The sequence below is a fragment of the Dipteris shenzhenensis genome, chromosome 10 (assembly GCF_047967505.1).
Source record: "Dipteris shenzhenensis isolate YYH24624 ecotype China chromosome 10, Dip_SZ_1.0, whole genome shotgun sequence".
Lineage (NCBI taxonomy): Eukaryota > Viridiplantae > Streptophyta > Polypodiopsida > Gleicheniales > Dipteridaceae > Dipteris > Dipteris shenzhenensis.
The window spans coordinates 21,682,612-21,707,345 of record NC_141605.1 but is presented as its reverse complement, the minus strand read 5'-3'; the positions used below and the strand labels follow the sequence as shown (position 1 = coordinate 21,707,345).

Genomic DNA, 24,734 nt, shown 5'->3' with positions numbered 1-24,734 from the left:
GAATTCACACGCAGTACACAAAGCTATGCCAAAACTCAAGATGAATTGGCAACAGAGTCTGCAGCCTCCGCAACGAGACCCCCGCCAAACATCACAGCCGTCTCCTATATGCAAAAATATCAAACTTGCATACTAATTATCTACAAGCTCAATGCTACGGGTGCAATCGCATCCAACCTGTATGCAAGATAGCAAGAAATGACAGCCTCAACAACGAGACCCCCGCCAAACCTCTTCCCAAGAAGATTCGATGGCAGCGTCCGCAACCTCAGCAACGAGATCCCCTCTGACATCTACCCCTCCTGAAGTGAAGATAAGCTTCTTGACCAACATCCTTTTATACCACTCCTCCACAACGAGACCCCCGCTAAACCTCTTCCCAAGAAGATTCGATGGCAGCGTCCGCAACCTCAGCAACGAGATCCCCTCTGACATTCATAGTCATCTACCCCTCCTTAAGAGGAGATAAGTTTCTGGACTATTGACTACAAATTGTGTGGTGCAAAAGCATTATAGCAGGAACGACTCGCATACCACAAGCTAAATAGCCACTGAATTATGCACATGGCATCCCAACTCTGAAATCAAAATAAGCCATAACCCGAGGACGGGTAATAAAATGGATCCGGGAGTATGTTGCCTCTGTGCCAACATGAACTTATGAAGAAAGAGAAGGTGATACAACTTTGTGATATAACTTTGTGTTACAACTTTGTGTTACAACTTCTAGACACAACTTTATGTTACGACTTTGTGTAACAACTTTGTGTTACGAGTTTGTCTACATGAAGAGAGAGAATGTGTTACGACTTTGTGACACAACTTTGTGACACAACTTTGTGTTACAACTTTGTGTTACAACTTTGTGTAACAACTTTGTGTAACAACTTTGTGTTACATCTTCTACATGAAGAGAGAGAATGTGTTACGACTTTGTGATACAACTTTGTGACACAACTTTGTGTTATAACTTTGTGTTACAACTTCGTGTAACAACTTTGTGTAACGACTTTGTGTTACATGCAGAGAGAGAAGCTCTCCAACTTGTATAAATACCCCATAATGGAATGAAGCCCACACTCTTGGGGCATTGTGTTGAGTCTACATTGGTATTCCAAGCATTTGTCTCAAGTGTCCATGCTTCCTTGCACTGCACGTCCAAAAGCATGTCCTAACCTTGCAACCCTTCTCCCCTCTCCTCCAACCCTGCAACCCACCCTCTCCCTCTCCTCCTCCCTCCTTCTCCCTCCTCCTCCTCCTCCTCCTCCCTCCTCCTCCTCCTCCTCCTCCTCCCTCCTCCTCCTCCTCCTCTCTCCTCCCTCTCCCTCCTCCTCTTCCCTCCTACTCCTTCCTCCTCTCTCTCTTACTTCACCCATGCTCTTACACCTTCTTCCTCTCCCACTCCTATGCTTTCCTAAACCCTTAAACTCCATGATCTACGAGGGAGACGAGTTCTCCACCTTGTATTCTACTCTGAACCTTGAATCCTCCTTCTAACCCTGGACTTCTTCTAAACCTTGGAACCCCCTTCTAAACCCTTGAACTCTTTCTAACCCTGAACTCTTTCTAAACCCTGGATCCTCCTTTTGAACCCTTGAACTCTTCCTAAACCCTGGAACCTCCTTCTGAACCCTTAAACTCCTTCTGAACCCTTACAACCCCCAATGAAGGCGAAGCCTTCATTACCCCAACAACAATGGTTTACGTGCCTTTTACACATGCTTGCATTATGTTTACTCACCACACTTAAGCCTACGTCTCTCACCGGAACACGACTCGAGGTCCTAAGCTACACATATACTACAACGACAATCCTAATATATCTGTAGGTGACAAAAAGCCTCGGAACCCTGCAACATAGAATACCCAGCTCTTCCTACGAAAGCGGTAGGAAAGAGCCAACACAGCTTGAGTGTGGGATCAAGGAAAGGTTTGAAGACAACCCGAAGCATCAAGGAGGATGAAGTAGGGGCTAGAAGGTTGCCAGCTGTACTCTAGGACAAATCACGACCACCAGTATTGTGCCCACTAGATTCCTTGGATGTTTCCTTGATAGTACCTGTGGGGGGCAGATAGTCAAAGCCTCCAGGATCCAAAGAGTCAGAGGAACTAAAAAAAGGGGATAGCTCCTCATCAGATATGATTGTGATCCTATTGGAGGGTGGTGAATCTGCAACTGCTCGAGGGCATTTAGAAGTGCCCTGTGGTGTAGACCCAGCACCCTGGTCATCTGTGGTGCGTTTGCCACGTGATGCCATTAAGAGTGGTCCTGATCCTATTCCTCGGGCTGCTCGAGCCGAATGAAAGTCCACAAAGAGAGTGTCTCGAGGTAATTTAGGTTTGAACTTGTGGCGAGGGGCACGGGCAGGCATGAACGACACCGGGTGGAAAGGGGAGTTTAAAGTTAGAGAGAGAAGGTGACAAGGGGTGGGCTGACAAGGGTCCTCACTTAGAGAGAGAAAGTGACATCGGAGTGGAAAGGGGAGTTCGAAGTTAGAGAGAGAAGGTGACAAGGGTCCTCACTTAGAGAGAAAAAGTGACATCAGAGTGGAAAGGGAAGGACCCAATTAGAGAGAGAAAGTGGCACCAGGTGGAAAGAGGAAGGCCCAATTAGAGAGAGAAAGTGAAATCGGGGTGAAAAGAGGAGGACCCAGTTAGAGAGAGAAAATGGCACTGGGTAGAAACTGAAAGAACAAAAGGAGACTTGCAGTGAACACAAGAGAGCTAAAAGGGCTCACAACAAGAAACTCAATAATGCTCAATGAAACTGAAAGTACAAGTACTTGGTATTTATAGTACCAAAGTACATTATGAAAAATAGACTAAGTCCTAGTCTATCCTACACCACCATATCAATGTATGTGTCTACAAATCCCACCTCAATGATATGGCTGAAGTACTCTGGAGTGTCTCAGAAGTACCTGATGTGTACTAAAGTACCATGATTACATAAATTCATCTAATATGGATATAGCAATCTATGGGAGTACAAAAGAAACAATGTCATTTTATAACCCCCTTGGACATTGTTGTAATGTCTCTCATCCCCAAGCCATGTTGATGTCGTATGAATGGTGGAGCTGGCAGGCTTTTGGTGAAGATATCTGCCACATTGTCCTTAGTAGAACATTTGATAAGGCTAATGAAGCCATCCTGGATACAATCTTTGATATAATGATAATGATTTTCAATGTGTTTCATGCGAGCATGAAACACAGGATTGCTTGCAATGGCAATGTAACTCTTGCTGTCACAAAAGATAGAGTTTGTTGTACCATCTTGTACATGATGCAAATCATACATGAGCTTTCCTTAGCCACATAATTTCCATAGTGGTGGCATGTGTGCTTTATACTCAGCTTCACTGGATGTGTTTGAGACTCGGTCTTGCTTCTTGCTAGCCCATGAGATGCATTATGAACCCAAAGAGAAGCAATAACTGGTTGTTGATTTCCGATCATCAATGTCCCCTAACCAATCTGAGTCTATGAAACCACTCAGCTGGAAGTCACTATCTGAAGCATAATGCAAAGCCCAAGAGAGAGTACCTTGTACATATATGAGAACTCTTTTGGCTGCATTCCAATGTGTGACTGTGGGACAATGCATAAACTGACTGAGTAGCCCTGTGGCACAGGCAATGTTTGGCTTGGTGGAGCATAAATTAAAAAATGTTTTTATGAAAGAGATGTCCTCCATGTAGCCACTGCACATGTGTGCACATTCCTGCAAGTCGATGAAGCACTGGGCAGGGATGCCTCAAGATATATGTCGGTGAAGTCCTTGGGGCGGCTAGATGGAGCACTATAGTGACTCTCAAAATGGCTAAGAGAGAGTCACCGATGTCGAACTAGAAGCCAGAGGTGTCACGAGCACTTCGAGGAGCCAATCAATGTGTACCACGGGCACCACGAGCACTCAGAGAGGTGATCGAAGAAGTCAAGGAGTAACTAGGACTCACATCAAGTATATTCAGTGCATTCAGACACGCTGACCCTCCTCAGGTGGAGACTGGATGAACAGCACCATATGGATTTTCACTTCAGCCTGTCTTAGATCTTCGTCCTCCCTGCTTATGGTTGCTGTTCTAAAAGCTTGGTCAAGCTTCAGAAGTACCCTTTGGAGAGTTCCTCCCTCCTCTCTCGAAGAGATTGGCAGGCAGCCTATCATGTAGAATGATTGTATACTTGACGAGCATGGTAGGCAGCTTGGTTTGTCTCATTATATGCAGTGGTCCAAGTGGGAGAGAGGCCCAGCTGCTTGTGTGGGTTCTTGGAAAGCCATCAAAAGGCTTTCAAAAGATCATCAACGACAATTGGTCAGTCTTAGAGGAAGTATAGGGAGGATACTTCAGATAGATGCAGCCTTACCCATAATTGGGTGGTTATAGATGACAGACCTGTGGCTTGTTCACTTTGGATGGGGGCTTTCTTGAGGAAAGGTATTCCTCTTCAGGTCATGCTTTCTTGGGGGCATAGGAGGATGTCTTGGTCTTTGATGTACAGTCACATGGCAGAGGCTCTCTATTTTCTCAAATGATATTCTTTCGGGCATGCCTTTTCAGCCTCTATCAGGATCATAGGCTATGTGGAACAGGGCAAGGACTCTACTTAGCATATAGATCCGAGCCCTCGTCTCTCTATTTTTGGTTCATGGAGGTTGTGGCTCTATGGAGGAGTCCCCATAAAGTATCTTAAGTGGGACCCCGGAGAGTGGGAATGGATTATTGCAAGGAACCAAGAGAGGAGTCTTCCAGAGCCGAAGATTCCAGAATCAATAATGCCAGAAGGTTCCAGATCAGTTGTAGAGGCCGGAGACCTTCCAGAGCCCCTCATTTGGAGGGTTATCAGGTATCATCTAATTTCCCAAGAGTCTTTTGGAGAAGGCTATGGAAATCCCAAAGAAATAGAACAATTACTTTATTCTTTTGGCTTTGTATACATGGAGGGATTACAGTGAGTAGGTGGAGATCTAGGTTTGGAGCAGACTCCACTTGTTTGAGGCACTCGTGTGCAAAGGAGTCGATTCATCATTGTTTATGTAGTTTGGGATAGGCGACATGCTCAGTTTCAAAATGGCTAAAACCTTCATCGAGCATGCATTGCATGCCTTTCAAAACTTTATTATATAGGACAAGAATGTCAGCTGAGTTTTAAAAAAATTGGCTTTGCTAGGGGCCATCAAAAGTTTTGAATTAGGACATTGCAATGGGTACCCCCATTGGCCAAAAGATATTGATAAGTTTTGTGTGCTTCTTCCCTATTACATTCTCGTAACACGTCAGGAGGTCACTAGGCTTAAAGAGTTTGAGGATTTCAGCTTCCATAACTAAGCTGAAATCGCCTAGCATTATTGACAGTATAGTTTTCTTTTTTCAATAAAATTACTTCATTAAGTATGAATGAAAACCGCGAGAGCAAGCTCAAATGCGGGAGTACATCATGCCATGCATGAGGAAAAAACAGCTCAAAGTGAGCTAATAAAGAACCAAGGCGGGGACTGAAAATGCCATCTCAACCCTGAAGGAAACTCAGAGAAGAAAGGAGATCCCCTCCAAACTCTAAAAAAAGTAACTCTCCTAGCAGTGGCTGCTATAGAGGATCCCTCCATGCTCGCCCAAATGGCCATCAAAGTGTGTACTGTGTCAATCCAAATATTGGCCATAGTCTGGAAAGGGTGAACTTGGACACCCTCCATCGCCTCTATACACATGGCTCTCCAAATATGCCAAGCTGCAATGCTAGCCAAAATCTCCCAAGACATGTCTACTGAGGCATGAGCAGCTCTGAAAGGAGTGAGGGGTCAACATGGCTGACATTCTCGTGTTCTGTGGACAGGTTGAAGAAAATCCAAATGAGTATCTTGTGGCCTTCAAGCGCCGTTGTGTTTCTCTCAACTTTCTTACTGAAGATAGATGGCTGTTGGTTCTTCCCACATTTCTAGAGGGTTTGGCTCAAGTGTGGTATGAGAAGCAGGCCGACGACGTTTGCCAAAGCTGGCCAAGGTTAACAGCAGCGATGATTGAGTATTTCGGCAAAGAAGAGGAGCTGAAGAATGGAAAAGAGAGAGTCGAAATGAGGATTATCTATTGGCAAACAATGGAAAGAGGTAGCTTGAATTGAAAATCAGGTGAAGATACATCCACAAAGCACACATAGGCCGGGTAGGGTGTGACTAGTGTATTGTGAAATACTACACGGGAAGAATCTTCAGCATAGAATAGCTCATAGACAATCTTCGTCAATCCACTCCCACTCTCCTGGGTCCCATTGCAAGAACTTTCTGGAGATGCCTCCATAAAGCCATAACCTCCATGATTTTATTGTACTTTGAGGTGAGGTATGTGGAATAATTTTAGCATGCCACATGGCACCTACTTTCTCTGCGCTCGTGGACTTGTTCAAGTAACAATGTCATCCAAACCTTATACTTGTCTCCCTAAAGATTCCTTATGTTGGTAAAACTTGTCTTCCTAAACCTTTCTTTTGTATTTTTTTATTTTATTCGCCTCAATTATAGAAAATTTTCATGTTATTTGTGAACCAAAAAAAGGAATTGGTTTTATACAGCATGTCAGCATAGCTTTTTCAAGTTAGAATTTTAGATATAGATCTCATAGATATCCTCGTATTTAATCATAGCTATCCTCGTATTGAATTTTCTCATTCTAGTAATCACATGGATCCTTATATTTGAATTTTCTCATTCTAGTAATCACACGGAACCTATTGACACCATTTGATAATAGGTTCTACCAATGGTCTTCAATTAGGATCTAATTATGTACCTTGCTACACCAGGCAGCATCAAGTATACGGAAGGGTATAAGAATGCGGCTGAGAGAAATGCTAGCAGACTTTTTAGCTCAAGAGAAAAAAATATTGGTACCCACCTCCAAGAAGCAACGTTACAAGGTGCACCCTACGTCTTGTGTGATATTTAACAATGGCAATAGAAAGAAATCCTGGTTCAAAATATCCCCTCTGGAAATTGTATAGAAGGCAATCAATGAAAATTGCAGTTTTAATTGTTGATCTTTAGGTTGAAGCTACTGGAATACTGAAGACTCAAGGAAAATACTGAAGTGGACAAAAGGTTGCTAAAGTCTAGATGTCCTTTGATTTTTATACAATGTGTAAGACATTACAAAGATATGGTGTTGTAGGCATAAAGTCAACCCTATAGTTGACCAATAGTACTTGGGTACTATATATACCAAGTACTTGTATTGTTTCATTTGAACATTTCTATTCGAGCTTTCTTGTGTGTGCACTCTTCTTCACTTGTGTTCACAACATGTCTCCACCTTGTTCCTACATTTGGTATCAGAGCGCTTTCGTCTCTAGAGCCCATTCCCGTGCTTGCTTCCAGACTCCCGCAAGCTTGGTGCTGCAGTGTGCGTTCTTGGTTCTCACATTCAGCTCTCCAGCTTTCCTTTGATGTAGCTCCAACAGTCCAGCGGCTGTTTTTTGACCTTTTGAGGTCTGATTTCGACGTTTTTTAAAATTTCTGAGCTGCCCACATACAAACAAACCTGTCTCGCACCATTTCAGGTGGGTTTTCTTTTTCTTTTTTTGTCCATACAGTTGTACGAACGTATGGACGAATCTGTCCGTACAGTTGCGCGACAGTGCTGGGAGTCGGTACGACTTGTCGAAAGGTGATTTCAAGTAGTTTTCGGCTGTTTTTCGACGTTTTTGCTCAAATCTGGACTCTTTTCAGCTCCATGAAAGATCATAGTGGTAGGGAGAGAAGCAAGCTAACACTAGGAATGGAAAGGACAGATAACAAGCATAATGGAAATGAAATGGAAAGAAAATGAAAGCAATGGACAAGTACTCACATGATATCAAAGAGCTTGATGTTGACTGATATGATAGACAATAGACAAGTACAACACTATATAGTGTGACACTAGACTCTAGAAAGCCATAGTGTATGGTGTGTCCCGTATTCCCGTATGGAGCTTGCTCTAACGGTTTTCTTTAATACTTAATAGAAATCTCTTTTTTGCAAAAAAAGCCATAGTGTATATGGGATAACTCCCATATATGACACGTGGCATGTCTAGGACTCACTAGACTATAAAACACACCTAGAACACTAATTTTAGACTCACTTTGGCTTCATATTCCAACACCCCCCCATGAAGGCAAGGTGAGAGACTACTGGAACGGAACCAAGAACAGAACATGACAATGATAGTCATCAAACTGTGCACCCTATGTAACTCAGAGGCTAAAGTCTGAGCGTGTTCAGAGGTTGATCCAAACACTCTCATGGCTTGAGACTCAACATGCTCAGAGGCTCACGTTACAGCATGGCTACATAACCAGCTCATAGGTCTAGGAATACACCAACATCCTAGAACTCGGCCAGGCCTGATAATGAGACCTATCAAAGCCAATACATATGGCTCACACAGTACATCCCCCCTTGGCTTCATAACAGGACATGTTAGGAAGCCACACACCAAAATATGAAAACCAATAGATCTTTTTAGGAGGACTATCCAAGGCACAGGACCTTTAGACTCAATGAAAACCAAACACTCAATACATATCATTTTAGGGGACTACCCAGGGCAGAGGACCCCAAAATACATCAAGCTGTAGGAATAATAGATCAAAAACAAAAGTCTTGATCATTAGGCACATAGACCTCTGAATAGAGAGAGAGATCTCTGATGTCGACAGTAAGAGCATGAGTCGGTGTCGAAGCATCATCTTCTTCTTCATCTTCACTTGTTGCAGCCCCAACCAAGTTGACATGATCCTTGTGTTGTTGCTTGGCAAGCTTCTGGAAGCAGCGATCCTCGGTGTGACCAAGCTTCCCACAGTGATTGCATTTGAAAGGCTTGAATTTGCCTTTGCCTTTACCCTTGGAGTACAGTACAGTGGAGTCCAGAGTGTCGTCATGATCAATAAGCACAGCAACCATATCATGATAACCCATTTGTGTCGGTACTTAGAATTTTCCTCAATGCTCGAGAGGAGCACATCAACTTGATCATCTTTCCCTACAAGGGCCGCCAGACTAGCAAGTTGAGTGACAAGGGATTCCATATGATTTAAGTGAGCAAGAAGAGAGTCTTCATGCTTCATTTGCAGCTTGAAGAATTCATGTCTGAGGAATACCTTTGAATTGATGATTTTGTTACCGAACAATTATTCAAAGTTAACCCATAAGTCGTGAGCAGTGGAATCAAAATCAAAATGATGAATAACGTCATCACCCATTCCCAAACCAATGAGAGAAAGAGCTTTGTCATTCAGATTCTCCCATTGTGCAATTTTCTTTTCATATGATTGTGGCTTTTTCTCCTTGCCATGCACTGAAGAGATCTAGTAGCTAGCTAGGAATGGAATAAAAATATGGAAAGCATGATGAAAAGCAAAATGGAAAGGAAAATGAAAGAACAAGTGTTGGAATATGAAGCCAAAGTGAGTCAAAAATGAGTGCACTAGACTATAAAACACCCCCTAGACACCTAGGGGATGTTTTATAGTCTAGTGAGTCCTAGACATGCCACGTGTCATATTGGGAGCTATCCCATATACACTATGGCTTTCTAGAGTCTAGTATCACACTATATAGTGTTGTACTTGTCTTGAGTCTTTTGACATCAGTCAACATCAAGCTATCTACATGTGAGTATTTTGGTTATCATTGCCTAGCACTTGTTCTTTCATTTTCTCTGCATTTTGCCTTTCCATTATGCTTCCCATCTTTCCATTCTGCCGTTCCTAGTTAGCTTGGCATTCTCCTACCGCCATGTCTCTTCATATGGTATTAGAGCCAGGTTCCTAGCCTTGCTCTCTCTTTCCCTTTCCCTTCCAATAGATTGAGGTGAGGGAGGCCAATAAAGCTACTCTAACTCCTCCTCCTTGGAAGGCTGCCCTCTTCTCTCCTTCCTTGAGCTCTCTTCTCCACGCCAGGGGACGAGCATTTTCTGAGCGAAATCTTCCGAGCGTCCGAGCGAAGGAAAAAAAAAGCTTCCAACTATGCATAAATATGGCAAAAATCGATCAGAAGAAAACATAGTTTCACTTAGAAATATGCAAAGTATTATAGCTATGCCTATTTTATACAAAAATCTTTAGGTGAATCTGTAGGAATGGTGAGAGCATAATGGGATGGCTTTTGAAGAAACCCACATGTAGAGTAGACTTCTCTATGAAAATTCCCTTATGATCCTTCTTACAACTTTTACTTAATAGGGGGTGACATTGAAAACCCTCTCTCAACCTATCTTCATGAAAGAGTTTCTTCAAAGAAAACTCATTGAAGCAAGCCATCCGGTTAGTTTCGCCAGCGAAACCCCTTTGAAGCAAGTCTCCCAAGGTAGTTTCGCTGGCGAAACTACCTTGGACAGCACTTTTAAAAGTGACATAACTTTCATATCCAATGTCCAAATATAGTCATTCAACCACTCAAATTGATCGGAACACCCCATTTGAGCACATCTATGGAGTTATATTTTGGAAAATCTTTCATATATAGTATTAAATATTACATGTATTTTATGAGAGTGATATATAAGCCCAAGTTAATACTTATTTATAGTAATTTAAACTTCTTTAGAAACATGTCCATAAATATGCTATAAAAACACTAAAAAGATATTGCCATATGATATAAATGTGTTAATAAGTAATTATATATGCATAGTATTATTACATTGAGAGTGATTATGAGGAATGTTTCTTAAAGGAATTAACACTTTTTTAAGGTAATAACAGGGGTACAAAGGGATGTCTCTAAATAAGAAAATTATGTTGTGTAAAAATGAATGAGTGACTAGTCTGTATATTTTTATGATAAAGGGATCTAGTTCTAGTGAAAATAAAAGTGTAAAAACCATGTTTCCTAAAGAAAAACATTTTTAAAAATCTCTTGAAAAACACGCTCGGATAAACCTGCTCATAGGTTTTTGCTCGTAAAATTGACGCATCCTCCACGCCATGATGTGCCACCTCTCTTCTCCTTCCTTCAGCTACATCTTTCTGTGACCTACGGACGATGTGATGCTTCTATCCAGAGCTAGAAGCAGAATCACGGCTTTGTGTCTTCAGCAAAGTTGTAGAGGACCTTGAGTACTACAAATTTTGTTTTAACATTATTGCAATCCAAGTTTTCTGTGAAAAGTTATATCCCTTGCAAGAAGTGACGAAATTTGTTTCTGCACGAATTTTGTTTTGGAGCTCAATGATTTGACAGCCCAATCATGATGCAACCAGCTCAACGTGGAGCTGTCCATCCTCTTCATCATTGACCTCTACTCCAGCCTGCCATTTGCTCCTTCTGTTTGACATTCTCTTGGAGCTGCTGGCCACAAGTTCGTGCCCACATTCTGCTCGTCATTCTCTTGGAGCTACTGTCCACGCTGCCTCTATCTTCTCTGCCCCCGCCACTTGATGTGAGCTCTTTACATTACATTGCGGTGACTCCTTTATGTGACTACTCCAAACTTTGGTAAAGACTTCCCGAGCTAAATGTGAGTTCTCCGATACTACTCCGACACACTCCACTACAGTGATCTCTCTGATTAGTGTATTACATCGAGCTTGATGTAGACCACTCCATATCAACAAGTGACTTCTTCAACATTGCTTATTTGATCGGTGCCTGAGATAACTTTGCATTGATTGACTTTCTGATTGGTCGTGGTAGCTGAGACTTCTACTTTGACACTGGTGACTCTCCTTCTTGCGTTTTGAGAGTCATCATGTAATTGCTTCATGTAGCTACCCCGGACTTCATCGACACATATTTTGGGGCATTCCTGCCTAGCGCTTCATTGACATCGTCATCGACTTGCAGGGATGTGCATACATGTGCATTAGCTACTTGGAGGACATCTCTTTCACAAAGAGAGATTTTTATTTATTACTACACGCTTGATGTATTTTGGGGTCCTCTAGTCCCCCTAAAATAATATGTATTGAGTGTTTGGTTTTCATTGAGTCTAAAGGTCTTCTGCCTTGGATAGTCCTCCTAAAAAGATGTATTGGTTTTCCTATTTTTTGGGTGTGTGGCTTCCTAATATGTCCTGTTATGAAGCCAAGGGGGGATGTACTATAGGAGCCATATGTATTGGCTTTCATAGGTCTATTTGTTTATCAGGCCTAGCTTGAGAGTTCCAAGATGTTGGTGCATTGGTCTCCTAGACCTCTGAGTTGGTCATGCATCCATGCATGATGAGCCTCTGAGCCATGCTAGATGAGATTTCTATGTTATGCTCACTAGCCTCTGAGCCATGCTTACTTGCCTCTGAGATTGTATGGGAACCATGTCTAGTTCTAGACCGGCATGCACAGTTCTGATGACCGTCATTGTTATGTTCTGTTCTTGGTTCCATTCCAGTAGTCTCTCACCTTGCCTTCATGGGGGGGTGTTGGAATATGAAGCCAAAGTGAGTCAAAAATGAGTGTACTAGGTGTCTAGGGGTTGTTTTATAGTCTAGTGAGTCCTAGGCATGCCACGTGTCATTTTGGGAGCTATCCCATATACACTATGGCTTTCTAGAGTCTAGTGTCACACTATATAGTATTGTACTTGTCTTGAGTCTTTTGATATCAGTCAACATCAAGCTATCTACATGTGAGTGAGTATTTTGGTTATCATTGCCTAGCACTTGTTTTTTCATTTTCTTTCCATTTTGCCTTTTCATTATGCTTTCCATATTTCCATTCCGTTCCTAGTTAGCTTGGCATTCTTCTACCGCCATGTATCTTCAACAAGTGCTAGGCAATGATAACCAAAATACTCACATGTAGATAGCTTGATGTTGACTGATATCAAAAGACTCAAGACAAGTACAATACTATATAGTGTGACACTAGACTCTAGAAAGCCATAGTGTATATGGGATAGCTCCCAATATGACACGTGGCATGCCTAGGACTCACTAGACTATAAAACACCTCCTAGACACCTAGTACACTCATTTTTGACTCACTTTGGCTTCATATTCCAACACCCGCCCATGAAGGCAAGGTGAGAGACTACTGGAATGGAACCAAGAATAGAACATAACAATGACGGTGATCAGAACTGTGCATGCCGGTCTAGAACTAGACATGGTTCCCATACAATCTCAGAGGCAAGTAAGCATGGCTCAGAGGCTAGTGAGCATAACATAGAAATCTCATCTAGCATGGCTCAGAGACTCATCATGCATGGATGCATGACCAACTCAGAGATCTAGGAGACCAATGCACCAACATCTTGGAACTCTCAAGCCAGGCCTGATAAACAAATAGACCTATGAAAGCCAATACATATGGCTCCCACAGTACATCCCCCCTTGGCTTCATAACAGGACATATTAGGAAGCCCACACCCAAAAAATAGGAAAACCAATACATCTTTTTAGGAGAACTATCCAAGGCAGAGGACCTTTAGACTCAATGAAAACCAAACACTCAAGATTCATCAAATGCCTCGATCTCTTCTCGGGTAAATCGAGACAAAGAGACAATAAAAGATTAGAAAATTAATTGGATATACATATTATTTTAGGGGGACTAGAGGACCCCAAAATACATCAAGCGTGTAGTAATAAATAAAAATATCTCTTTGTGAAAGAGATGTCCTCCAAGTAGCTAATGCACATGTGTGCACATCCCTGCAAGTCGATGACGATGTCAATGAAGCGCTAGGCAGGAATGCCCCAAAATATGTGTCGATGAAGTCCATGGGTAGCTACATGGAGCAATTACATGATGACTCTCAAAATGCAAGAAGGAGAGTCACCAATGTCGAAGTAGAAGCCTCAGGTACCACGACTAATCGGAAAGTCAATCAATGCAAAGTACCTCAGGCACCGATCGAATAAGCAATGTTGAAGAAGTCACTTGTTGATGTAGAGTGGTCTACATCAAGCTCGATGTAATACACTAATCTGAGAGATCACTGTAGTGGAGTGTGTCGGAGTAGTATCGTAGAACTCACATTTAGCTCGGGAAGTCTTCACCAAAGTTTGGAGTAGTCACGTGAAGGAGTCACCGCAATGTAATGTCAAGAGCTCACATCAAGTGACGCGCAGAGAAGATAGAGGTAGCGTGGACCGTAGCTCCAAGAGAATGACGGGCAGAATGTGGGCACGAACTTACGTGCAGTAGCTCCAAGAGAATGTCGAACAGAAGGAGCAAATGGTGGCGGGCTGGAGCAGAGGTCAACGATGAAGAGGATGGACAGCTCCACATTGAGCTGGTTGCATCATGCTTGGGCTGTCAAATCATTGAGCTCCATATCAAAATTCACGCGCGGAAAAAAATTTCGTCAACTTCTTGCAAGGGCTGTAACTTTTCACAGAAAACTTGGATTGCAATGATGTAAAAACAAAATTTGTAGTACTCAAGGTCCTCTACAACTTTGCTAAAGAAACAAAGCCGTGATTCTATTTCTAGCTCCAGATAGAAGGGTCACATTGTCCGCAGGTCACAGAAAGATGTAGCTGAAGGAAGGAGAAGAGAGGTGGCAGATCATGGCGTGGAGAAGAGAGCTCAAGGAAGGAAAGAAGAGGGTAGCCTTCCAAGGAGGAGTTAGAGTAGCTTCATTGGCCTCCCTCACCTCAACCTCTTGGAAGAGAAAGGGAAAGAGAGAGCAGGGCTACGAACATGGCTCTGATACCATATGAAGAGATCTAGTAGCTAGCTAGGAATGGAATGGAAATGTGGAAAGCATAATGAAAAGCAAAATGGAAAGGAAAATGAAAGAACAAGTGCTAGGCAATGATAACCAAAATACTCACATGTAGATAGCTTGATGTTGACTGATATCAAAAGACTCAAGACAAGTACAACACTATATAGTGTGACACTAGACTCTAGAAAGCCATAGTGTATATGGGATAACTCCCAATATGACACGTGGCATGTCTAGGACTCACTAGACTATAAAACACCCCCTAGACACCTAGTACACTCTTTTTTGACTCACTTTGGCTTCATATTCCAACATGCACAACATTCCACACTCCATCTTTCATAAGTACAAGACGCATCTTTGTTTGCCATCTAGGGAAATTCTTACAATTAAACTTCTCGAACGAAATGGTAGTTGATTTGGAAGACTCCATGGCTGGAAAAGGGTAGAAATGTAAGTGTAAGGATGGAAAGATCACCTTGATAAGTTCTTCATGAGCTGGAATAAGTCTAGAACTTCTTCATGGCAGACAGAAGTAGAAAGACAGCAGCTCCAAGAGAATGACGGGCAGAATACGGGCACCAACTTGCGGGCAGCAGCTCCAAGAGAATGTCGGGCAGAAGGAGTAAATAGTAGGCTGGAGCAGAGGTCAACGATGAAGAGGATGGACAGCTCCATGTTTAGCTGGCTGCATCATGCTTGGGCTGTCAAATCATTGAGCTCCAGAAGAAAATTCGTACGCAGAAACAGATTTCGTCACTTCTTGCAAGGGCTGTAACTTTTCACAGAAAACTTGGATTGCAATGATGTAAAAACGAAATTTGTAGTACTCAAGGTTCTCTACAACTTTGCTGAAGACACAAAGCCGTGATTCTGCTTCTAGATCCGGATAGAAGCAGAGCATCGTCCACAGGTCACAGAAAGATGTAGCTAAAGGAAGGAGAAGAGAGGTGGCAAATCATGGCGTGGAGAAGCAGAACATCGTCCACAGGTCACAGAAAGATGTAGCTGAAGGAAGGAGAAGAGAGGTGGCAGATCATGGCGTGGAGAAGAGAGCTGAGGGCAGCCTTCCAAGGAGGAGGAGGTAGAGTATCTTCATTGGCCTCCCTCACCTCAACCTCTTGGAAGGGAAAGGGAAAGAGAGAGCAGGGCTAGGAGCATGGCTGATACCACATGAAAGATCATAGTGGTAGGGAGAGAAGCAAGGTAACACTAGGAATGGAAAGGAAAGATAACAAGCATAATGGAAATGAAATGGAAAGAAAATGAAAGCAATGGACAAGTACTCACATGATACCAAAGCGCTTGATGTTGACTGATATGATAGACAATAGATAAGTACAACACTATATAGTGTGACACTAGCCTCTAGAAAGCCGTAGGGAGAGAAGCAAGCTAACACTAGGAATGGAAAGGAAAGATAACAAGCATAATGGAAATGAAATGGAAAGAAAATGAAAGCAATGGTTAAGTACTCACATGATACCAAAGAGCTTGATGTTGACTGATATGATAGACAATACACAAGGACAACACTATATAGTGTGAAAAAAACGTCCTTCCGCACAAAACCAGAGCTGCTGCTCCTCCACGTGAAGCTGCTGCCCCTCCCTCACCCTCCTCCTTGCTAGCCCCCCCTCTCCCTTCCCCCCCTTGCTGCCCTCTCCATCGCTGCCCTCTCCCTCCCCCCCTCATTGCCCTCTCCCCTCCCTCACAGCCCTCCTTTGCTGCCCCTCCCTTCCCCCCCCTCGCTGCCCTCTCCCTCTCCCCTCGTTGCCCTCTCCCCTCCCTTGCAGCTCCTCTCCCTTCCCCCCCTCACTGCCCTCTCCTTCGCTGCCCTCTCCCTTCCCCCCCTCGCAGCCCTCTCCCCCCCCCTCGCAGCCCTCCTTCGCTGCCCCTCCCTTCCCCCCCTCGCTGCCCTTTCCCTCTCCCCTCGCTGCCCTCTCTTGCTGCCCCTCACCCACCCGCCCTCTACCCCTCCTCCCTCTCGCTCTTGCTGGGTCTAATACATAGATGATGGACATTATGCTTATACCACCTACAAGATAAGGTGAAGATAACAGAAGTGATGCACGGCATAGCAACTAGAGCAAAGATAGCTTTTGAATAACTAAGAAGAGTACAAATAATGGAACACACGCCTCTTGTACATTCTACCTTAGTTGAAGAAACTGCAAACTTAGAAATGCAAGTTTTGCAGAGGCTAAGTACACAGTTTCGATTCGAGACTTTCACCTTACAAATGATTGTAGAAGCAGCACTAAGGCATAGGGAAGGAGAAGTCACATATACGATCATTCTTGCAAGAACTTAGCAAAGTCTTATGTTTTTATGTTGCTTACAGTAGCCAAGTATGCGACTTTACGTAGTAATGCATAAGTGTATGTATATCACACTGAGGGCATAGTCCCATTACCACTGTCTCTGTCCTTTCTACCACTTATCCATCATACATGGCTTTGACCCCATCCTTCTCCTTCCCAATTGCCCTTGCATCCTCTTCGACCCCCATGTTTCCTATATCATCACCATCCACTTTTGCAACGGCAGCACCTGCAACATATGCAGTACCATCTAATTCCTCTATTGTTACATCAGTAGTGAGTTCACCACTAGTGTGGTCCTCTGCATGGGGTATCGCTTCATCAGCCTCATGTGTCCTTGGTACCCACAATTAGTATTGTTCCATCGGGACGCCCTTCATCTATTTCACCCCGTTTTCAGCCTGCGATGAGAAGCATTCTTACCATTGAACACCAAGAAGCCATCCAAGAATACCTCAAGAAACTTTTCGATGTTCTCCTGGAAGAGTTTGGTGACAAGACGTTGAAACATTGCCAGTGCATTGCACAGACCTAAGGGCATCATCCGGTAAGCATAAGTTCCCCATTGGGTGACAAAGTAGTCTTCAATTGATCTTGCTCTCGCACCCGAACCTGGTTGTACCCACTATATCCATCCATGAAGGAGTAGAGAGCATGACCAGCTACGGTTTCTAGCACCCTGTCAGTGAAGGGGAGAGGTAACCTAGCACGATGTGTGGCGGTATTCAAACTCCTATAGTCGACACAAACACGGAGTTCGCCAGTCTCTCTTTTGAGCACCACTACAATGCCACTGAGCCATTTGGAGTAGTCAACAGGGTAGATCAACCCCACTTGCTCCATCTTTTGAATATCAGCATGGACAGCCTTGCCATAGTTAGGATTCATGCGATATGGTCCCCTGATCACCGGGTCTGCCTCTGGATACAAATCGATGCGATATTCCATGAACTCAGCGGCGGGTACTCCCTTTAAATCCTTATATGACCAGACAAAGAAATCGACATACTCTTGAAAAAAATCTGACAATGCAGCAAGGAGATAATCATGCTCCTAGACCCAACTGGCTACCTTGAGATGTCGTGGTTGGTCCTCTGTCCCAATGTTAAGATACCTCCAATCCGTGGCATGGTCAACCTGAGGTATGCTTTCTGATGTGGAGTTGTTTGGTTCTGATGCTCCCACTGCTCGGTGCGCAGGAGTATCATCCAGATAAAAATCCCCCACTACTTCTTCCATCCAAGACCTCGGAAAGGACGGTTGGGTGTCTTCTGGAAATGATTGAGATGTAGAGGCAACACTTGGGCCCATTCTCTTTTTTCCCTTTTGTGCTTGCTTAAGCATTCCTCTATATGGTAGTACATCCACCTTGTATGTAGTTTCAGGAACCTCTTGTGTCGTTGGGGGGTCAGCTTCTGACATATATAAGTCGAGTAGAGCAAGGTCCACGACATCTTCTTCTCCCTGTATGCTGTGGGCTTGCTTTGCAGGTCTGAATTTCCAGACTCCAGTGTGAATGTGGACGGTTCCTTCAAGTTGTCCAGTCTCTTTGCCTCTCCTGGGTTGGTCAAGGTGCACAATGGATTCAATAACCCTTCCAAGAGTCATTTTTGGCACCACCCGCCTTCGAGTGATATCAATAAGTAGGCCTCTTCTTCTACAGATCCATGAGTGTCTTCTCCAGTACCATCAATGCGCTCAGCCAGTACATCATCTATGTGGTCATCCTCTTCTTTCGCAAATTCATGAGTGTCTTCTTCCAAACCATCACTGTGCTCAGCCAGTTCATCATCTTCTTGTATAGCATCCTCTTCCTCTGTTGTAATCCCATGGTCTTTTTCATGGTATGAGGCATCCATCTCATGTGTCTCCATTGTTGCTTCATGGTCTTGTCTTTGAGTCACCCTGCTGACTTCTAGTACTTGTGGTCATCAACCACTGGTACATGTCGGGATTATTACAAAGACCAAAAGGCATCCGTTCATACATTAGGTCAGCCAAACCAGATGGGCTTCCTAGCTCACCTTTTTCACATTCCGTGAAGTACCAAGATGGGCTTCAGGATCCTCTTCTGGGCACAACTCCACCATGTTGATGGCTAAGGATCCCAAGGCCCCCATCCAATCCAAGATGACAGCTTCTTCCTCATATGGTCCAGCATGTTCCAACAAGTACGTCAAGCTCTCACCATCATCTCATGCTACTGTTGCATAGGTTTCATCTTGGAAGGGTGAGTCCTCCACATAGGCCAGCTCTTCTTTCCATATGGGCGAATCCCCAAGTGCCCATCTCTCCTCCTCCACCCCTTCTTCTTCTTCAAAATCCTCTTCCCTAAGTTCCACAGGTCGGTGACGAGCCCTTCCAGTAACCATGTCTATTTCTAGGGATGTGGATCCCAAAGGCAACCAAACTCAGGATTTTCAGTCACTTTGCCCACTCCCCATTCTTTATGACATGGGGCTCAGTGGCTTGGCTTTCTCTTATAGGGCCTCAAGTATTCTATGAGAGACTTGACTCCTCTCAGGCCATTTCGATTCGACGTCATCAGGTTGAGTCCTGTTCGTTGGATGTGATACCACACCTTCCTTTTGTAGCTGTACATGCCTCTATGGATACCTCTTATCATTTTTTTTCAATAAAGAGACTTCTATTGATGGGATATCTCAAGGTGTATGCCTCAGGCACACCTTGGTTTCTATGTGTGAGTGCTAGAGGCACAGTTAGGTGCCCACAAGCACAGTTAGGTGGTGGAGAGCCACATAGGATGATTGAGAGAATCTAGGAGCAGATTGAGGAGATGATTGTGGAGCTCTGAAGTCATCAGTGATGTCAGTGAGCATGTATGAGGTACCTACTTAAGGACCTCACTCTTCTTCATTCCATAAAGCAAGTAATGCAAGTATTCTGAGTTTGTGTCCACTCTTTCCTTTTCTTTCAGTTTACCAACATGGTATGAGAGCCCTTTGATCCCCCTTGAGCCCATTTCTACCAAAAGGACAAGTTTTTGAAGATGATGCTACATAAAATGCTACTCTAGCATTTCTGGTTTTTTGAAACTTTCAATAACTTTAGTACAAGTGTGGCTTCAGTTTTGTTTTGACTTGCTAGACCTGGTTTTGATTGGAAAGTATTCATTTTAGCCACCTCTATGAAGCATGTAAGAAGAAGCATCATTGTTTGAAATTTGGTCACAAGACTTTGCTACATTAAATGCTTATATTTTGAAGCATTTCAGTTGTTATTCTAAGCCCTGTAAGAGAGAAGACACTGCCCAATACCTGGGTTAGACCCTCTCATGACTTGCTTATGCAAAATATGTGAAAAGGCAAAACATAAAGCAATGTCTTGTTATGCTACAAAGGATGAAAATGTCAACCTGACTTCCTTGTTGAAGATTTCCAAAACAATGGTTGCCAAAAAGGAAGCAACTACAAAGCCAGAGATCTACCCTCTCATGGCACTTTTATTTGACTCCAAGTACAAGAAAAAGATGAAGGTCAGATACCTAAGATATGCTTCTCTACACAACTATGGAGATGACAAGATAATTGTTCTCTTGAAGGATATGATTTCCAGATCCACTTGTTCTATCATAGTACCATCTTATAAGGCACTAGACACTGCCCATGTGGTAAGACCTTGCCTTGACATGGATATTTTGCCTCCACAAGATGAGGCATCCCATGAAGATTATGCATTTTAAATCATCTCTCTATGCTCCAGATCTCTCTTTTTATGTCAAGGTACTCAGCCTGGATAGTCCTCTAAAATGAATGAAATAAACTATTGTGTTTTGTAAACACCTCTGGTCACCTTATGATGTAGGCCATGTGTATGTTTTGCTCCATGGTACCTCCTGCAGACATTGTGTGCATGTACATACAAGGGAGATAACCATTGGAAGGTCTTTTTGTATCCCTTTTGTTTACCTTACTCCCAAGGGAACCCTTGCTAGCATGAGAACCTAGCCATAGATTAATCCTTGACCACCATGAGATGGCATGAGAAACTATGAGACTAGATGTATCCTTGACATAGCTTGAGGCATTCCCTTGAGGGGGGGTTTGATGGGATATCTCAAGGTGTATGCCTTAGGCACACCTTGGTTTCTATGTGTGAGTGCTAGAGGCACAGTTAGGTGCCCACAAGCACAGTTAGGTGGTGGAGAGCCACATAGGATGATTGAGAGAATCTAGGAGCAGATTGAGGAGATGATTGTGGAGCTCTGAAGTCATCAGTGATGTCAGTGAGCATGTATGAGGTGCCTACTTAAGGACCTCACTCTTCTTCATTCCATAAAGCAAGTAATGCAAGTATTCTGAGTTTGTGTCCACTCTTTCCTTTCCTTTCAGTTTACCAACATCTATTAAGTAAGAGAAAAAACCCCGCGAGAGCAAGCTCAAAGCGGAATACATCATGAAATCATGAGGATAAACAAAACCCCCTCAAAGTGAGGTGGAAAACAACCAAGGATGAGGCTGAAAGTGCCACCTCAACCCTGTAGGAGTCTCAGAGAAGAAAGGAGAATCCTTCCATTCTCTGAAAAAAGAAGCCCCTGAGGCTGCACAGGAGTCTCCCTGCATACTCGTCCATACGGCCATCAAGGTATGTACGGTGTCTGCCCAAATACTAGCCAATGTGTGCAAGGGATGAACCTGACTACCCTCCAAAGCTTCTATGCATCTGGCTCTCTAGATATGCCAAGATGCTATGCTCACTAGAATCTCCCCAGAGGTATCCATAGAGGCATGTACAGCTGCAAAAGGAAGGTGTGGTACCACATCCAACGAACAGGACTCAATCTAATGACATCAAATCGAAATGGCCCGAGAGGAGTCAAGTCTCTCATAGAATACCTGAGGCCCTGTAAGAGAAAGCCAAGCCACTGAGCCCCATGTCATAAAGAATGGGGAGTGGGCAAAGTGACTGAAAATCCTGGCTATCCCCATCCAAATCATCCTCGCCTGTCTACAATCCCATAAGCAATGCTGAATAGTCTCCGAAGCAGAGAGGCAAGGAGGGGGCAAGTAGGGTCGGCTTCGAACCTGGATCTCCAAAGGTTCACTGCAATCCCACCATGGATAGAAAGCCAAAAGAAGACAGTGATCTTTCTATTCCTGTGGGAATTCCAGAGTCTCCTCCAGAAGCACCTCTGTAGATCTGCAGTGATATCAAATGTCTCCCAATGAGGAACTCTGGAAGTCTCCAACCTCTACTATTGAGCTGAAATCTCTTGGCATTACTAACCGTGTACCAAAAGAAGGGGATGCTCTTCTTTCGATACCCTGCGTCAGTCCACTCCCACTCTCCAGGGTCCCACTACAAATACCTAATGGGAACTCCCCCGTAGAGCAAAAGCCTCCAAGATCCGGTGGAGAGTAGCCGGGGGTCTGGGTCGAGGAACCACTCTGAATCTGATCCTTGCACCAAAAGACCTACAACCCTGATAGGCTGAAAAGTAGACTCAAACAAGATGTCCTCTATGGACCTGAGCAATCTGCCACCATCCTGCACACTAAAAACTAAAACATTCTCATGTGCATCTCGAAAGGCCAAAACCTGAAGAGGAACACCGCCTCTCGTAAAAGTACCTGCCCAAGTGGAGCAAGTGAGTCGCATATCATCTGTGTCTACCCAATCCGCTGGAAGGGCTGCCTCAATCTGCAAGATCCTCCTTGCACTCCCTATGAGATGTCCTGTCAACTGAGATTTAGTCTCCTCTGGAAGCCTGCGGAAAGCATTCCAAGACCCTAAAGATGATGCGATTCCCCTCTCCCACCTGGACCATTGCATGTAGAGTGAGGCACCAAGTGGTCTGCCATGATCATCCAATATACTGTCATTCCACATGATCGGTTGCCTATCAATCTCTTCACGAGAGGAAGGAGCAATCCTTTGAAGAGTGCTCCTGAAACTGGCCCATGCTTTCAGAATGGCAACCATGAGAGGGGACGAAGGTGATTTGAGGTGTGCTGTGGTGAAGATCCACCTAATACTGCTCATCCAGTCTCCTCCTGAAGAAGGTGTGCACGTCCTTATGCCGCTAATAAGAAATGCCTTCCAAAGTTCCTGCCCTGGCATAAGTCCCTGCACCACCATCTTGCAGAGTAAAGCTCTGCACAATAAATCTGGATCAATAATATTAAGACCCCCTTCCTGTGTAGGGAGGATGAGGGTCTCCCAAGCCACCTTGGCTAAGGCATCTGCTGTGCCATCAAGCCCACTCCAAAGAAAATTTTTGATGGGTCTCCTATGCTGAGTGATGCAGTCCCTAGAACGGCACCAGCATGAACAAACAAACCAAGCCATGGCTAAGAGGTCCTAATTGACCACCACAACTCTAGAGGCAAGATCCAGCTTGGCTGAGCTCCAAAAAAGGAGCTTCCTCTTGATGCTCTCCAACATGGCAGCAAATTGCTGCGTGGAAGAAATATCCAAGCCGACTTGGCAGCCCAAATACCTGATAGGCACACCCCTCTGAACCCAAGTGAATACTATGTCAAGCCCCCAAACTAGAGTGTCCTCATCACTGATCCAAAAGCCATTGGATTTATGCCCATTTATCTGCACCTTTGCCGCCAAGCAAAATAAATCCAATGCTGTCCTGAAAGAAGTGAGCGTCTGTGGAGTGGCATCCAAGTAAACTGCCACAGTAGTGAAAAAGGAAGGCATCCCAAGCTGCTCTCTCGAAAGAGTGAAGTCCTCTTTCTCTATCCCCTTTTTTGTTTGACGGTAACTCAACCATGTTAAAGTCACCTCCAATCACCCATGAATCCGCAATGGGGGCCCAGGAGAGCAAATCCTTCCACATAATGACACGTTTCTCTCTAATGTTGGAGGCATACAGGTTAAGGAAACCAACCTTACGCCCTCCAATCAAGAGAATAATCCAGTGAGCCCTAGAGGGAATAATGACTCCATGTCCAACAACTAAGGGGAGAACCGACTACGAAATTGAAATAGAAGTGTCTCCTCTGGTTCCCAAGGCAGCAGGCGACCAAAAAGTATGGCTAGAAAGCAACTTGCGTGACTTGGCACAATCTCTAGAATCTAGTTTGTGCTCTTGGATAAATAACATATCAATGGAACCCCTAGTAACACTTAGATGAAGCTGAAGCTGTCTACGGTGGCGATGTGGGACGCCACCTAGGCCTTGTATGTTCCAACTAATAATCCTCATTGACGGGAGGATGTAGAGTGGAACACCTTACCCGACCTAGTGGCTGAAACAAACCCCTCAACAGGGGAAGACCTCTTGCTTGAGGAGCGAGGAATGGAACCAAGTGCCAGAAAATCAACAGGGGAAAGAACCCTGCCACCTGAAGAAGAAGCCCTATCAACAGGAAACCCAATCTTTGGCTCACCAATAGTAGAGGGCACAAACTCCTCCTCTGGGAAATCTAAAGCATCTGCCAGGGCTGAAAATGAGTTCATGTGAGTCAAGCGAGACACCAGAGTGCGAAGGATCCCTTCTGAGGGAAGAGGATCAATAGTGTAAACCATCCCCTTCCCCCTATCCAAGGGAGAAAGTGAGGACTGCTCTTGATCCTGTGTCTACCCAGCCGTGGAGACCTCTACTACCTCAAGGAGAGTGTCTGGCATCGCTGGTTCTAGGGGAGAAGCTGCAACCGGGGAGGAGGTCGAAGTTGAAGTGTCTCGGACTATGCGAGGTGAGACTGGAGGGACAGCCCGAGTTGAAGCAAAGTCCACTAGTGTATCCTCATGAATTGAAGGAGTGATCTGCACACGAACTGGAAC

General features: G+C 44.1%; 1 protein-coding gene across 1 annotated transcript in view; it reads left to right on the top strand.

Annotated features, from left to right (window-relative positions):
• Positions 1-24,734, top strand: part of LOC147897552 (uncharacterized) — a 303,051-nt gene that overhangs the window by 115,417 nt on the left and 162,900 nt on the right. Inside the window, exon 5 of the mRNA XM_087380043.1 lies at positions 6,801-6,914. Coding sequence (XP_087236169.1) covers positions 6,801-6,914 — 114 coding nt within the window. The remainder of the gene's footprint in view (positions 1-6,800; positions 6,915-24,734) is intronic.